General features: G+C 37.4%; 1 protein-coding gene across 5 annotated transcripts in view; it reads right to left on the reverse strand.

Annotated features, from left to right (window-relative positions):
- LNX2 (ligand of numb-protein X 2) overlaps nt 1–16,690 on the reverse strand; it is a 103,915-nt gene that overhangs the window by 12,555 nt on the left and 74,670 nt on the right. For all 5 annotated transcript variants that reach the window (XM_077158926.1, XM_077158927.1, XM_077158924.1 and 2 more), the window contains 2 exons: nt 15,233–15,601; nt 73–213 (listed from right to left, as the gene is read on the reverse strand). In XM_077158926.1, the coding sequence (XP_077015041.1) occupies nt 73–213; nt 15,233–15,601 (510 nt within the window). The remainder of the gene's footprint in view (nt 1–72; nt 214–15,232; nt 15,602–16,690) is intronic.

The following is a 16,690-nucleotide window of genomic DNA, read 5'->3' on the forward strand; positions in this document are numbered from 1 at the left end:
CAGTTTATAACAACAATCCTTTGTGGATGGCAGAAATTAAAAAAAAAAAAAATTTAAAAAAAAGTCCCTTACCTTGTGTGAGCTGGGTCTGCTGTGATACAGCTGCTGGGCAAGGTGCTGGCTGCTGCTCTGAGTTCCTGCTTCGCGGTTCATGTTACTAGGCGGTGGTTTCCCTGGTCTTGCAATTGTTAAATTCACCCTCTCTCCGCTAGCCTGTAGAAGACACACATGCATTACCACCAGTCATTAATAAAATCAGAGGCAGTGTAATTTTCAATGCCCTTCTCAACCACTTTATCGGGCCTCATCTGAGTGATGACAGCCAACACTTGGGGAAAGAGAGGGAATTAGTTTCATTAGTTAATACTAAAAACTTCTGAGGTTGAAACAATACAGTCAGCTCTAGGACATGACTGGTTCCTCCTTCCTCCACCCCTACAAACAACCAAGGCAAAGCAGTTAAACTGCCCATGCTGTTATCTCCCTGTGATTTCTAAAAGGGTAACACTCCCTTTAATACTTCTTTGCTCTTGGCTGCCTTGGTATTTTGAGGGAGAGCAAATGAAAGAAAATAAAAGGAAGAACTGATCCAAAACTTGATCAAAATCCATTGTGAGGGATGAAATAAATCCTGTGGCTGTTACTTTGGAAGTAATTATTAATGAAATGATGCAGAGCTATGTTTCTGCTTGCTATAGATCCGAGTCAAATACAGGACATTAGCTCAAACATTCCTGAAAAGAATGAGTATAGAAATCTTGTATAACAAGGTTAATATAGATACAGTATGTATGTAACACACATGCCTTAAATGTTAAATTATTTTAGAGGTTCATGGCTAGTTAAATTTAAAGGCCCATACCATATTTTAAACACAGATTGTCTATTATATTTTTAAAAGCTATTTTGTATTTGCTTTTTTTTTGTATGCTGTAAGGCAGGGATCACATTTCATTCTTTTTCATGTGAGTATCCCCTTACTGAAGCACCATTTGTTGAATTTTTGTTTGTTTGGTTTTTTGTTTGCTTGCTTGTTTTGGGAAAAGTGCATGGGCCGGGAATTGAACCCAGGTCTCGTGCATGGCAAGCAAGAATTCTATCACTGAACTATTTTCGCACCCCTTAAATCTGCTTTTAAAATACAGGCCTGATTTATTTATTTATTTAGGGGGAGGGCAGTGAGTTTGCTTGGGGTGTTGGCTGAGAGAGAGAGAGCCCACAGCTGAGCAACAAAAGAGGTTCTCTGGGGGTGACTATTAGGCCTAACCTAAAGTAGCCTATCCTTTGCAGGGATAAATTTCATAGGAACAATCCCCAAGATTGAGGGCTTGGCCTATTGGCTTTGTTGTCCCCTTTTCTTGCAAAAATATCAGGAATTCTCCAAATGGGGAAGCTGAATTTTCCCCCTTTCTCCCCATTCCCCCAAGGGGATTTAGCAAATACTTATTTACTGTTCAAATCACTCCGGGATTTATCGGGTATTCACACTGGGCAAACCTATAAAATCTCATGCTCTATTCAAGGTTCCATGTGCTTATGGTGTTCAATTAACCTATCCATATAAGTGATATTAGGAAGTACACTAGTCAAAGTATAAATTTTGTACCAAATAAACTTTTGCTTTAGTCTCACACAGAAGTTGAACTTTTAAAATATGAATGACCATCTATTTTCAACACACCGCAATATTCATATTCCTTCGTTCTTCCTCATGCAAAAACATTTTTAAATTTGTACATTTAGTCACTATCATTGTACACTCTATGTATTCCTAGATTATACCATCTCAGTCTTTATCGTCTATGAGCCTGATTTATTGATGCTGACTCCTGGTCATGACCACAATTCCCAATTTTGCTATTATTCCTACATGTTATGCTATTATTCCTATATGATAAATTGATTTCAATGAATGGTGGTTGAAAGTGGGGGCTCTATGATTACAGTTAATAATATTAAGAAATAACCATTTTTGGTCTTAAATTGGAAAATAGGTGATAACTAATTAAATTTTTTTTTCTTTATTAGAGAAGGCATGGGTTTACAGAATCGTGCATAAAATCAAGATTCCCACAAACCATCCCACAACCAACACTTTGCATTGGTGTGGAACATTTGCTACAATTGATGATAGCGCATTTTTATAATCGTACTATTAAATAAAGTCCAAGTTTTAATATAGGGTTCACGGTGTAGAGCTATGGTTTTTTTTTTTAATTCTCTTACCATATATACAATCTATTATTTCCAGTTTTAATCACATTCAAATATATTGTTTCAATGCCATTAACTGCAGTCACAAATTGTGCTACTATTATTATCATCTGTTACCAAAACATATCTATCATTCCAAATAGGAGTTCTGTACATTTCAAGCCTTAACTTCCAACTCCCTATCACCATTAGATCCCCTGGTAAACTATAATCTAGATTTTGACTCCATGAGCTTGTTTACTCTAAATATTTCCAATCGGTGAGATCACACAATATTTGTCCTTTTATGTCTGGCTTATTTCATTCAACATGATGTCTTCAAGGTTCATCCATGAGGCTGCATGTATTAGGGCTTCATTCTTCTTTTGTGTGTATATATATATCCCCCATTTTATTTAACCATTCTTCATCAGTTGATGGACACTTGGCTTCCATCTTTTGGTAACTGTGAATAATGCCTCAATGAACGTTAGTGTGCAAATATCTGTTCAAGTCCCTGCTTTTAATTCTTTTGGGTATATGCCTAGGAATGGAATTGCTAAGTCAGATGGTAGTTCTACACTTAGCTTTCTGGGGAACCACCCAACTATCTTCCACACTGGCTCCATCATTTCATTGCTACCAGCAATGAACGAGTGTTCCTATTTCTCCACAACCTCTCCAAAACTTATTTTCTGTTTTGTTAATGGCAGCAATTCAAATAGGTATGAAACGGCAACTTATGATTTTTATTAGCATTTCTTTGCTAACTAATGATGCTGAGCATCTTTTCATGTGCTTATTGTCCATTTCTAATCTTCTTTGGAGAGATGTCTGTTAAAGTCTTTAGCCCCTTTAAAAATTTTGATGTTGTTTTTGAGTTGAAGGATTTATTCATATTTTCTGGATATTAAGCCTGCATTGGATATGTGGTTTCAAAATAATTTCTTCCATTGTATAGGCTGCTGCATGTATCAGGACTTCATTCCTCATGATATAAGACATTTGAAGCACAAATGTTTTTAATTTTGATGAGGTCTTATTCATTTACTTTTTCTTTTGTTCCTTGCGCTTTGGGTGTAAAGTCTAAGAAAGCATTGCCTAATAAGAGGTCTTGAAGATGCTTCCCTACTAGAAGTCTGATAGTTCTGGGTTACTCTTCCATGTAGATTTGATGATCAGCTTTTATATTTCTGCAAAGAAGGTTGTTGGAATTTTGGTTGGGATTGTATTGAGTCTATGAATTGCTTTGGATAGAACTGACATCTTAACAATATTCAGTCTTCCAGTCCATGAACATGGGATGCCCTTCCATTTATTTAGGTCTTCTTTAATTTCTTATGGCAGTATTTTCTAATGTTCTGTGTACAAGTCCTCTACATCCTTGATTACATTATTCCTAGATACCCGATTTTTTTAGTTGCTACTATGAATAGAATTCTCTTCTTGAATTCTTCAAATTCTTCATTGCTTGTGTACAGAAACACTACTGATTTGGCGGTTTTGATCTTGTACTCTGCAACTTTACTGAATTCATTATCAGCTGTAGGAACATTATTGCGGATTTTTCAGAATTTTCTTTATATAAGATCATATCATCTGCAAATAGGAAGTTTTGCTTCTTTTCCAATTTGGCTTTTTATTTCTTCTTCTGACGTAATTACTCTGGCAAAAGCTTTCAGTACAATGTTGAATAATAGTGGTGACAATGGGTGTCACCGCCTTGTTCCTGATCTTCTTATAGGGAAAGCTTTCAGTCTTTCACCATTAAGTAGGTTGTTAGCTCTAGGATTTTCATGTATGCCCTTTATCATGTTGAGGAATTCTTCTATTACTAGCATTCTGGGTCTTTTTATCAAGAAAGGGTGCTGGATTTTGTTAAATGCCTTTTCTGCATCAATTGGAATGATCATGTGATTTTTTCCCCCTTTATTTTGTTTATGTGATGTAGTACATTAATTGATTTCCCTTACATTCCAGGGATAAATTTCACTTGAACATGGTGTATAATTCTTTCAATATGCTGCATAATTCTTTCAATATGCTATTAGATTTGGTTTGTTGAGGACTTTTAATCTATATTCATAAGATATATTTGTCTGTAGTTCTCTTTTCTTGTGGTAACTTTATCTTCCTTTGGTATGAGGGTATTTTATTTTTATTATTACTTTTTTATCTGTAGGTTTTAAAAAAATATATTTTTTTATTGAGAAATCTTTACACACATACAGTCCATCTAAAGTATACAATGAATGGCTGACAATATCATCACATAGTTGTGTATTCATCACTATGATGTTTAGAACATTTGTATCACTCCAGAAAAAGAAATAAAAGGAAAAAAGAAAAAACTCATGCATCCCATACTCCTTACCCCTTCCTCTCATTGACCACTAGTATTTCAATCTACCCAATTTTTTTTACCCCTTATCTCCTCCCATCATTTATTTTTTATCCTTATTTTTTTCTCATCAGCCCATATCCTGGATAAAAGAAGCATCAGACAAGTTCTTCCCAATCACATACACTGTAAAAGCTATATAGTTACACAATTGTCTTCAAGAATCAAGGCTACTGGTCCACAGTGGTATGAGGTTGTTTTAGTTTGTTAATTTCTCTCAGAATGAAATACATCAGAAGTGGAATGGCTTTTATAAAAGGAATTGACTAAATTACAAGTTTATATTTCTAAGACTGTAAAAGTATACAAACTAAGGTATCCGGAAAAAGATACCCTGACTCAAGAAAGGCCTATGTCTGTCACATGGGAAGTCAAATGGCTGGCATCTGCTAGTCCTTGTTCCTGGTTCTGTTGCTTCCAGTTTCTGATACCAGTGGTTTCCTCTCTAAGCGTCTGTCCTTCACTTAGCTTTTCCAGGACACAACTCTGGGTTCTGGCTTGCTTAGCATCTCATGGGAAGGCATATGGCGATGTCTGCTGGGCTCTGCATCTCCAAACGTCCACGTCTAACCATCTGCTCTGTCAGCACTTCAAGCATCTTTAAATGCATGCATCTCTGTTGGCTCTCTCGGCAAATCACTTTATCTCCACTCTACTCTTTGTTATTTCCTTCCTTCTGCTTACTTTGGGTTTTGTTTGCTCATTTTTCCTAATTCTTCCAGTTCTGAGATTAGGTCTCTGATTTGAAGTGTTTCTTCTTTATTAATGTAAGCACTTAGAGCTATAAATTTCTCTCTCAGCACTGCCTTTGCTGCATCCCATAAGTTTTGGTATGCTGTATTTTCATTTGCCTCAAGATGCATCCTAATTTTCCTTCTGATTTCCTCTCTGACCACTTGGTTGTTTAAGAGTATGTTGTTTAGTTTCCCCATATTTGTGAGTTTTCCATTTCTTCCTCTGTCACTGATTTCTAACTTCATTCTGTTGTACTCAGAGAATACACATTGTATGATTTCATTACTTTTAACTTTATTGATACTTGCTCTGTGACTCAACATATGGTCTATTCCAGGAGAATGATGCATTTGCATTAGAGAATGTGTATTGCTTTTGTTGGGTGAACTGTTCTATATCTGTCTGTTAGGTCTTGCTGGTTTAGAGTTTCAGTCAAGTCCTATAATTCATTATGGGTCTTCTGACTAGATGTTCTATCCATTATTGAGAGTGGATACTGATATCTCCTACTATTAATGGAAAACTGTCAATTTCTCACTTCAAATCTGTCAGTATATGTTTCACATTTTCTGGCACTCTGCTGTTAGGTGCTAGATTTTAATTGTTACATCTTCCTGTTGAATTGTCCCCATGATTAATATGTAATGACCATTTTTGTCCCTCATAACTGTTTTTAATGTAAAGTTTCTTTTATCCAATATTAGTATAGCCACCCCATCTCTCTTTTAGTTACTATTTGCAAGATACATTATTTCTGTTTCCTTCACCCTCAATCAGCCTGTATCTTTGAATTTAAGATGAGTCTCTTGCAGAAAGCATATGGTTGAATCATGCTTTTTTTTTTAATCCATTCTGCTAATCTCTGCCTTTTGACTAGAGAGTTTAATCCATTTACATTTAAAGTCACTACTGTGACTTTTCTTCTGCCATTTTGCTATTTAGCTTTTTTAAGTCTTTTATCTTTTTTTGTTCCTCACTTCTGTTAAAGACAACATATTTACTTTTTTGTGTTATATCATATTGATTGCCTTCTCATTTCTAACTAGATATATATTTTCTCACCTATTTTCCTTGCGGTTACCATAGAATTAAAATTTAACATCCTAAATATATAACAATCATATTTGGTTTGATACCAACTTTACTTGAATAGCATATACACATACTCTTTCTATAACTGCGGTCCCCAACCTTTTTTATTTCTTTATTTGTTACTGCCTATATCTTTGTATGTTATATGCCCCAAAACATAGATTTATCATTACTTTTTATGCATTTGAATTTCAGCACCTATAGGAAGTAAGAAATGGAGTTGCATGCCAAACAATATACTATAATAATTCTAGTATTTATAATTACTCTAATGGCTACATTTACACAGGTCTTTATTTCTTTATGCCATTTAGAACCACTGTCTAGTGTCCTTTCTTTTTGGTCTGAAGAACTCGCTTTAGTATTTCTTATAGAGCAGGTCTAGTGGTGAAGAACTCTCCCAGCTTTTGTTTGTCTGCAAATGCCTTAATCTCTCCCTTACTTGTGAAAGAAAGTCTTGCCAGATAAAAAATTCTTTGTTCTTTCAGCACTTTTCAGTATTTCAATCAACTGCCTTCTTGCCCCCATGGTCTTTGAGAAATCGGCACTCAATCTAACTGGGGCTCCCTTGTACATAACATGTTGCTTTTCTCTTGCAGCTTTCAGAACTCTCTCCATGTCCTTTGCATTCAATAGTACGATTGATATATGATAGGGTGAATTTATCTTCATGTTTATCCTGTTTAGTGGTATTTGGGCTTCTTGGATGTACATATTCATGTCTTTTACTGAGTCTGGGGAGTTCTCTGTCATTATTTCTTTGAATATTCCTTCTGCCACTTTCTTTCTTCTCCATCTGGGACTCCCAAATGTGTATATTGGTGTGCCTGATGTTGTCCCAGAGGTGTCTTAGGGTATTTTTGCTCTTATTAATTCTTTTTTCTTTCTGCTCCTCAGTTTGACTCATTTCAAATGTCTTGTCTTCGCATTCATCATGTTTCTCCTGTCAGTTCCAATCTATTCTTGAAAACCTGGGCATTTTTCATTTTAGTTACTGTGGTCTCTGTTTAATTCCACTTTAAAATTTCTCTTTATTAAGACTCTCATATTGTTCATTTATTGTTTTACTGATATTCTTTAGTTCTCTCTCTATTTTCCTTGATCTTGAGCATCTTTAAGATCATTTTTTAAAAGGCTTTCTTTAGTATGTCCACATTCTTATCTTCTTCTTTAATGTTTTTGGTAACTTTTTGTATTTTTATCCTCTTCCTTTGGATGAGCATTTTCTATTTCTCTGTTTGCCTTATATTCTTCTGTTCTGCACTGTACATTTTAATATTTGAAAACGTTAACTCTGGGATTTATCCTCTGACATGTCTGTCAATTAGTTTTTTTTTTAAATTTTTTATTAATTAAAAAAATTACAAGAAACAAACATTCCCAACACATACACTCAGCAATTCACAATATCATCATATAGTTGCATATTCATCATCATGATCATTTCCCAGAACATTAGCATCAATTCAGAAAAAGTGTTAAAAAGACAACAGAAAAATAACAAACAGGGAAAAAATTTTACAGGCCATACCCCTTACTGATCCCTTTCATTGATAACTAGCATTTCAAACTAAATCTATTTTAACATTTGTTCCCCCTATTATTTATTTTTATTCCATATGTTCCTCTCATCTGTTGACAAGGGAGATAAAAGGAGCATCAGACACAAGGTTTTCACAATCACACAGTCACATTGTGAAAGCTATATCATTACACAATCATCATCAAAAAACATGGCTACTGGAACACAGCTCTACATTTTCAGGCAGTTCCCTCCAGCCTCTCCATTACATCTTGGATAACAAGGTGATATCTACTTAATGCATAAGAAAAACCTCCAGGATAACCTCTCGACTCTGTTTGGAATCTCTCAGCCATTGATACTCTGTCTCATTTCACTCTTCCCCCTTTTGGTCGAGAAGGTTTTCTCAATCCCTTGATGCTAGGTCTCAGCTCATTCTAGAGTTTTTCTCAATCCCTTGATGCTGGATCTCAGCTCATTCTGGGATTTCTGTCCCACGCTGCCAGGAAGATCCACACTCCTGGGAGTCATGTCCCACGTAGACAGGGGGAGGGTGGTGAGTCTGCTTGCTGTGTTGGCTGGAGAGAGAGGCTACATCTGAGCAACAAAAGAGGTTCTCTTGGGGGTGACTCTTAGGCTTAATTTTAAGTAGGCTTGACCTGTCCCCTGTGGGGTTAAGTTTCATATGAACAAGCCCCAAGACTGGGGGCTCAGCCTATAGCTTTGGTTGTCCACACTGCTTGTGAGAATATCAAGAATTCAACTTAGGGAAGTTGAGTTTTCCCCTGTTCTCACGATTCCCGGAAGGGGACTTTGCAAATACTCTTCCACTCACTGATCAAATCACTCTAGGATTCATTGGGGCATCATTCTGGACAAACCAACAAAATCTCATGTCTTATCCAAGGTTCCATTTACTGATGTTGTTCAACCAAGCTATCTACATAAGTTGTATTCGGAAATGCACTAGTCAAAGCATAGATTTGTACCAAATAAACATTTTTTGCTTTAGTCTCACACATTAGTTGAAATTTTTAAATATTAAGTACCATCTGTTTTCAGCATACTGCAGTAATGACATTCTTTTGTTCTTCCTCATGCAAAAACATTTTTTAAATTTGTACATTTAGTCACTATCATTATACACTCTAGGCATTCCTAGATTACACCATCTCAATATTTATCATCTATCTTTCTTTGTGATTTCATTTATGCCCCAGCTCTCCTCCCCCTATCATTCTCATATGCAGCTTCATTCAGTGTTTTAACATAATTGTATTACAGTTAGGTAATATTGTGCTGTCCATTTCTGAGTTTTTATATTCAGTCCTGTTGCACAATCTGTATCCCTTCAGCTCCAATTACCCAATATCTTACCCTATTTCTATCTCCTGATGGTCTCTGTTACCAAGGAGATTTTCCAAGTTTATTCACTAATGTCAGTTCATATCAGTGAGACCATACAGTATTTGTCCTTTTGTTTCTGGCTAATCACACTCAGCATAATGTCCTTAAGGTCCATTCATGTTGTTACATACTTCATAACTTTATTCTGTCTTACAGCTGCATAATATTCCATCTTATGTAAATGTCACAGTTTGTTTAGTCAACTGTTGATGGACATTTTGGCTGTTTCCATCTCTTGGTAATTGTTAATAATGCTGCTATAAACATTGGTGTGTAAATGTCCATATGTGTCCTTGGCCTCGTGTCCTTTGAGTAGAGACAGCATATAGATGGGTCCTGTTTTTTAATCCATTCTGCCAGACTATGTCTTTTGATTGGAGAGTTTAATCCATTAACATTCAGTGTTATTACTGCATGGGCAGTACTTTCTTCTACTATTTTGCCTTCTGGATTTTATATGTCATACCTAACTTTACTCATAGTCTTCCTTTCTACATTCTTCTCCACACCTCTCTCTTCTGTCTTCGTATCTGTCTTTAGTGTTCCCTTTAGTATTTCTTGCAGAGCTGGTCTCTTGGTCACAAATTCTCTCAGTGGTTTTTTGTCTGAAAATGTTTTAATTTCTCCCTCATTTTTGAAGGACAATTTTGCTGGATATACAATTCTTGGTTGGCAGTTTTTCTCTTTTAATAATTTAAATATATTATCCCACAGTCTTCTCGCCTCCATGGTTTCTGCTGAGAGATCTGCGCATAGTCTTATTGGGCTTCCCTTGTATGTGATGGATTGCTTTTCTTTTGCTGCTTTCAAGATCCTCTCTTTTTCTTTGACCTCTGACACTATGATTATTAAATGTCTTGGAGTATGTCTATTTGGATCTATTCTCTTTGGGGTACGCTGCACTTCTTGGATCTGTAATTTAAGTCTTTCATAAGAGTTGGGAAACTTTCAGTGATAATTTCCTCCATTAGTTTTTCTCCTCCTTTTCCCCTCTGTTCTCCTTCTGGGACACCCACAACATGTATATTCATATTGTCTTTCAATTCCCTGAGTCCCTGCTCATATTTTTCCATTTTTTCCCCTATAGTTTCTGTTTCTTGTTGGATTTCAGATGTTCCGTCCTCCAGTTCAGAAATCCTATGTTCTGTCTCTCGAAATCTACCATTGTAGTTTCCATTGTTTTTTTCATCTCTTCTACTGTGTCTTTCATTCCCATAAGTTCTGTGATTTGTTTTTTCAGACTTTCAGTTTCTTCTTTTTGTCCTTTCCTTGCCTTCTTTATATCCTCCCTCAATTCACTGATTTGGTTTTTGATGAGGTTTTCCATGTCTGATCGTACATTCTGAATTAATTGTTTCAGCTCCTGTATGCCATTTGAATTGTTGGTTTGTTCCTTTGACTGGGCCATATCTTCAATTTTCCTAGTGTGATTTGTTATTTTTTGCTGGTGTCTAGGCATTTAATTACCTTAATGAGTTTATTCTGGAGATTGCTTTCACTTCTTTTATCTAGGGTTTTCTTGCTGGATGAAGTTGTTTTCTATCTGTTCTTTGACATTCCGTTCAGCTTTATCTGGACCTTTAGCTTAAGTTTTGTTTAACAGAGGAGAATTTTTCAATTCTTGTTTTCTTGTTTCTTGCCCTGCTTGTGTGGTGCCTTTCCCCCCCACACACACTTAGGAGGGTCTACTTAGATATTATAGACCCCAGTCAGATTTTCCCAGACGAAACTGGCCTCCTATCAGGAGGAAAGAGTCACCTGCGTTGGTTTTCCCTGAGGGTGGGACCCAGCAGGTTGAAAGACTTTCCTGTGAAATCTCTGGACTCTGTTTTTCTTATTCTGCCCAGTATGTGGGGCTTGTCTGACTGCAGGTCCCACCAGCATAAGATGATGCGGTACCTTTAACTTTGGCAGACTCTCCCTGCTGGGGGCGTGGTGGAGACAGAGGAGAGGTTGTAGGCTGGTTTTAATGGCTTCAAATTACCAAGCCTTGGTATCTGAATTCCTTGATGGAGGGATTCCACCTGGGTGAGGCTTCACCCCTCCCCTGGGGAAGGCACAAGCTCCAGATAAGCCCCCAAAAGAGCTCACATCTGTCTATGCCTGGGGCAGCTGCAGCCTGAAGTCTTGCCGCTGAGGCAGTCAAGCCTTTGTAGATACACAGCCACAAAAACCTTTGTTTCCTTCTTTTTTTTCCCCCTTTTTCTGTCAGTCCTGCCCCCTTGGCACTGGGGCAAAAACGAGCAACCTCCGCTTTGATCAGATTCACCTAAGCTGGGGGCCTATTTTTAGTAGTCAGAATTTGTTAATTAGTTCCACAATTGGCATTTGATTGTGCCCAGTCCCTGCTGCTGGTAAAGTCCTTTCCTTTCCCCTCTGGGAAGCTGCCTGTGGGGGAGGGGCAGTGGCTGCTGCAGCTTTGGGAACTCATGGTTCTGGAGGATGCTCGCAGCCAGTTCAGCTGGTCCATACTGGGGTACACTGTGTGTCTGGTCACTATCGTGGCTCCGGGAGCTGTTCTGTACTGTTTCTGGTTATTTAGTAGTTATTCTGGAGGACGAACTAAAATGCGCATGTTGTTAAGCCACCATCTTGACCTGGAAGTGTCAATTAGTTTTGTAACCAGCTGGTGAAAAGACAGATTTTTTTGAGTTTCAGCACTCTTTTTAGGAAGGTCTGACCAAGGCAAATGCAGTATACAGGGTTTTCCCTGTCTTTCTGGGGTTCTGTCTTGTTCTGGGCTTTTGCTTGTTAGCTGATATGGACTGTCCTTGTGTGTTAGTTTGCTAGCTGCCAGAATGTGATATACCAGAACAGAATGGTTTTTACAAAAGGGGAATTTAGTAAGTTATAAGTTTAAAGTTCAAAGCCTATAAAATTGTCCAAATTAAGGGATTCAGGGACAGATACCTTAATTTAAGGAAGGCTGATGGGTTACGAATACCTCTGTCAGCTGGGAAGTCATATGGTTGGCATCTGCAGGTCCCTTACTCCTGGGTTCATTGCTTGCAGTCTCTGTTCATGTATATGGGGTTCTTCACTTTGCTTCTCTGGGGCTGGCTTTCATCTCTTGGCTTCCCTTGGCTCCCACCAGGTTCTGGCTTGGTTAACATCTCATGGCTGGGCTCCAAGCATCTCCATATATCTGTGGTTCTGTTCTCCAAGTATCAGCATCTGTGTCAGCTTTGCTGTGAAGTTTTTGTCAGTTCTGAAGCTTCTATCATTTCTCTAGGCTCTGTCATTTCTGAGGTTTCTCCAAAATTTTTCCTCTTTTAAAGGATTCCAATAAACTAATCAAGACCCACCTGGAACGGGTAGAGTCACATCTTAATCTTATCAAAAGTTAATACCCACAACAGGTATACCACATCTCCGTGGAGATAATCTAACCAAAAGATTCCAACCTACATTATTAAATCATGATTAAAAGAAACAGCTGCCTCTACAAGATGAAGTCAAGATTAAAAGAAATGGCTGCTCCCACAAGATTGGATCAGGATTAAAACAGGGCTTTTCTGGGGTACATAATACTTTCAAACCGGCAAAGCTTGCTTACAGGAGTTTGCCTGTCTCCTCTATTTCCCAGGCAGCCATCCCTATCCTGGATGTTTGAAGCCTTTGACCCAGACTCATGCTATTTTTGCCTGAAGGGCAAATTCTGGTAGGAAGGACATGCTGGGGAGGATTTTCCCAAGTCAGTCTTTCCCAGCCAAAACAGGGCCAAGGACCCATGAAGGCAATGCAGACTGGCTCCAAAGCCCTGGGGATGAAGGGATCAAGAAGGGCATCAAGAGCTTCTTTGATGGCAACCCAAAGCTGAGCTTTCCTGGCCTGCCCAGCAAATGGAACCCTTCAACTAACTGTCATCAACAACTCTGAGGAAGCACTACGTCTTTAAATATTCACCACCATTACTCCTGTTGGGTGCAGATTTAAACAATGGTCACTGTTGCCCTTGTCAGGGTGGGTTGAAACAATGGCTGCCCTCAGAACCAGGCCCTGTGATACAAAGTCAATAATCAAAAGCTGTGATCAGTGATCAGCGGTGCCCATACTTGGTCTTGGGGAAAAGGATTTTTATCTTCCTTTCTGTCCCCAGTGAGCCAGCCAGGGACTGGATCCCAAAGTGACCTGCTGTGAGAGTGGGAGAATGGGCACAGGTACCTGCCACGTGGAGAGAGCAATTTACTGATCTTTAGTAATTTATCAGCCTCTTCCTCGCAATCTTTCCTGACTGCTGTACAGTATTCTTCTGGTCGCTGGTGTTTCAAAGTAGTTGCTTCAGACAGTTCCTGCCTATTTAATAGTTTTTCTGGTGGAAGGACTGAGTCTTGGAGCTCCCTGCTCTGCCATCCGCCCACAATCCTCAGGATAACCAATTTTAATACCCTACTAAAAATCATTTGCTTATTCAAACATCTCATTAAACTAAAAAGCTTCAGACATGCTCTTTTAAAATCTAAAAAAAAAAAAGACTTTGAAGTATTTTCAAATAGAAACTTAAATCTCAGATTTTATACTCTGGGAAAAATTAGAGTGTAAATGAAGTGCAATTATAAAAATTCAAATACAGTATATTTTCTAACCGTGTATCTGTATTTTTCACATTTTGGTTACATATTTAGTGAAAGCCACTTATTTAGGGGTTATAGTATTCAAACAATGTCTGAAGTTTGCATAGCCGGTCTATTCCTTTCTTCCTTATTGATCTGACATCTCACATCCTAAAGTCTACTCAATTCTCCCTTACTGCCTTGAATAGATCTCTTAACTAGTTTGGCTTTCTTCTTTTCTTTCCTTTCCTTTTTTTTTTGCATCCTCCTGGCACCATTCTCTACTCTTCCAAGACAAATTATTTTCAGCAGATGCAGCAACAGGCTGATATCCAGAGACACGTGTGCTAATGCTGCCTTTGACTTGAGGGAGTTTTAAGGCACCCAATTTCTTTAAACCTCAAATCTACTGAACCAAGATCAATACCTGGATCTCCTTTCAATAAAATCTGTCTATATGTGTTTTTTTTCTTAAGGCCATACTGAACTAAGATGTAAAAAAAAGAAGGGGGGGGTGTGTTAAAGAAGGTTAGGTCTTAAATTTTCATCATGTTATATGATTTTAGCTATATACTCATTTTTCAGTGACTACAAACCTATCTTAATTTCTGATACTTGGTTTCCTTTATAGTGTTTTGTTGTACTTACTTTAAGAAAAACATCTTTGTTTCAGCCTTAACTCTTTAGAAGGTGACCATTTAATGATGTGGCTTGATGCAAAACCTGTACATCTTCTCTGAACGAATTTCCAGTTTATCTGCTCAAGTGCGCTTTTCTCTAACGATGATCCCTGCCTACTTGAGAGGGATACAGTGACAACAGATGTTATGATGTGTCTGAAATACTTTCAATGCCTTAAAAAAAAAGCACTATAGAGATAATAAGAATTAGTGTTAATAAAAAAATGGTTTTTCCCCCTACTCTTATGGCTCCAGAAGGGGAGAAAGGAGTTAAGAAACCAGCTAAGTCACAACCTTGGTAAGTCAGAACTCCTTTGACCCTTATTTTCTTCTCTTGTTAAATGTGGACACCACCATCTGTTATGTCTTCCTTATTAGGTGGAGCCTAGAAGTCAAATGAAAAACAAATGAGAGATTATAAAGCCTACTGACTATGAATACAGGCTGGCATAAAATTCTTGGGTATATAGTTTTTAGAAAAGATCCTATCTATAATGAAGCTATACTATTGTGAGTTCTGAAGAACGTATGTAGCCAGGTTTGATTTAAAATAAATTTCCTGAATTTTTATGTTATTTGCCAAAGAAAGCAAATATTGACATTGATAATTACAGCTAAGTATCTTGACTGAATGTGAAAAGGAATTTACCTGAATGATCTGGGCAGCAAGCTCAGGTGTTCCATGCTTCAGGTCATGGCCATTGATGGCGAGCACTCGATCGTTGCTGTTGAGCCTCCCATCCTGTGAGGCCAGCCCCCCTTCCAGCAGGTCGAGAATAAAAACGCCTGGCTCATCGGTCCTTCGTACTAATTTGATGCCAAGCTGCTCACCAGAGTCCCGTTTATGAAGAGCCACGTGGAAAATCTCTTCTCGTGGGGAGTTGTTATCAAGATGGCTGTATGCTCGGCTGCCAAAGCGTCTTTCTCGAAGCACAGTGAGGTGCAGTGTGCTACATGGCTGGGAAAGGACAGCTCGAGCATAGTTATGGGACACATTGCTAATATCATAGTTGTTAACCTAGAAAAGAGAAGTATGGCCACATAATGATCTTCCCTATTTGTAGAGGTGATTTTATAACATTTCCAAAGGAAATTAACACTGTAAAAATGCTATAAATAATTATTTATAAAGAAAACCACTCTAAAGACATTTCAAAATATAGAGTTCCTAGAATTAACTTATACTGACAAACATTAAATAGAGAACAGCGGCTGGGATTACAGACATCAGCAAGAATCTTGAGTTAGTTGTTGGTTCTGCCATGTCCTAACCAGGTGACCTTAGAAAGTTATACAACTTTTTTGACTATGTCTCTTCCTTAGTAGAATGTGTTTCTATTGACATATAGATCACCATGAGCATAAACAGGTAATAGTAGCATAGGGCAAGTGCTAATAAGTAGAACTGAAACTGAAGTTCTAGAAGATTACAAATTTGCTTTTCCAAATGAAATACACTTAATCTAGAGAAAACAAACTGAAATTTACTTTAAAGACAATAGTACATTCGATGTATGCAACCTTATTTTAGATGAGTGACTTTTACTTTAAAGAAAAGCAGGTAATCATAATTTCACTCTATTTCTTTATATATAAGTGTAATATATATGTATATATAGCATTAAGTGTAACTCAATACTCATATAAAGTTTATTTTAAAACTTTATAACCTTGAAATTAATATGGTGACTTTTCCTTGAATAAGTAATGTCACTTAGAAAATACACCCTGCTTCAATCATTCATCTAGTTACAGACAGATAAGCAAAATTCTTAGTACTTATTACAATTAGACTTCCTCTCTTAACCTGTCTAAGGTGAAACAGAGCACAAAACCAATATTTACTGAATATCTAGTATTGATAGGCCTGTGATCATCAAAAATCCTTAAATCTTTCTATATGAATCCATGGTAAGTAAGGTCTCCCCCATCCTACTATCTCAGGTTAAGAATTTCATTTTATTAATTTTGGTCTGTTGACATCTTTTAAAATTCTGTCATCAAATTCATACATGTCATTCACAAACTCTCTATTCTCCCCCATTTGTGACATCCATGCATTTGGAAACTCTCCAAGTTACCAAACTAAAGCTTTGACTATCATAGG

Source organism: Tamandua tetradactyla, chromosome 4 (assembly GCF_023851605.1).
Source record: "Tamandua tetradactyla isolate mTamTet1 chromosome 4, mTamTet1.pri, whole genome shotgun sequence".
Classification (NCBI taxonomy): Eukaryota; Metazoa; Chordata; class Mammalia; order Pilosa; family Myrmecophagidae; genus Tamandua; species Tamandua tetradactyla.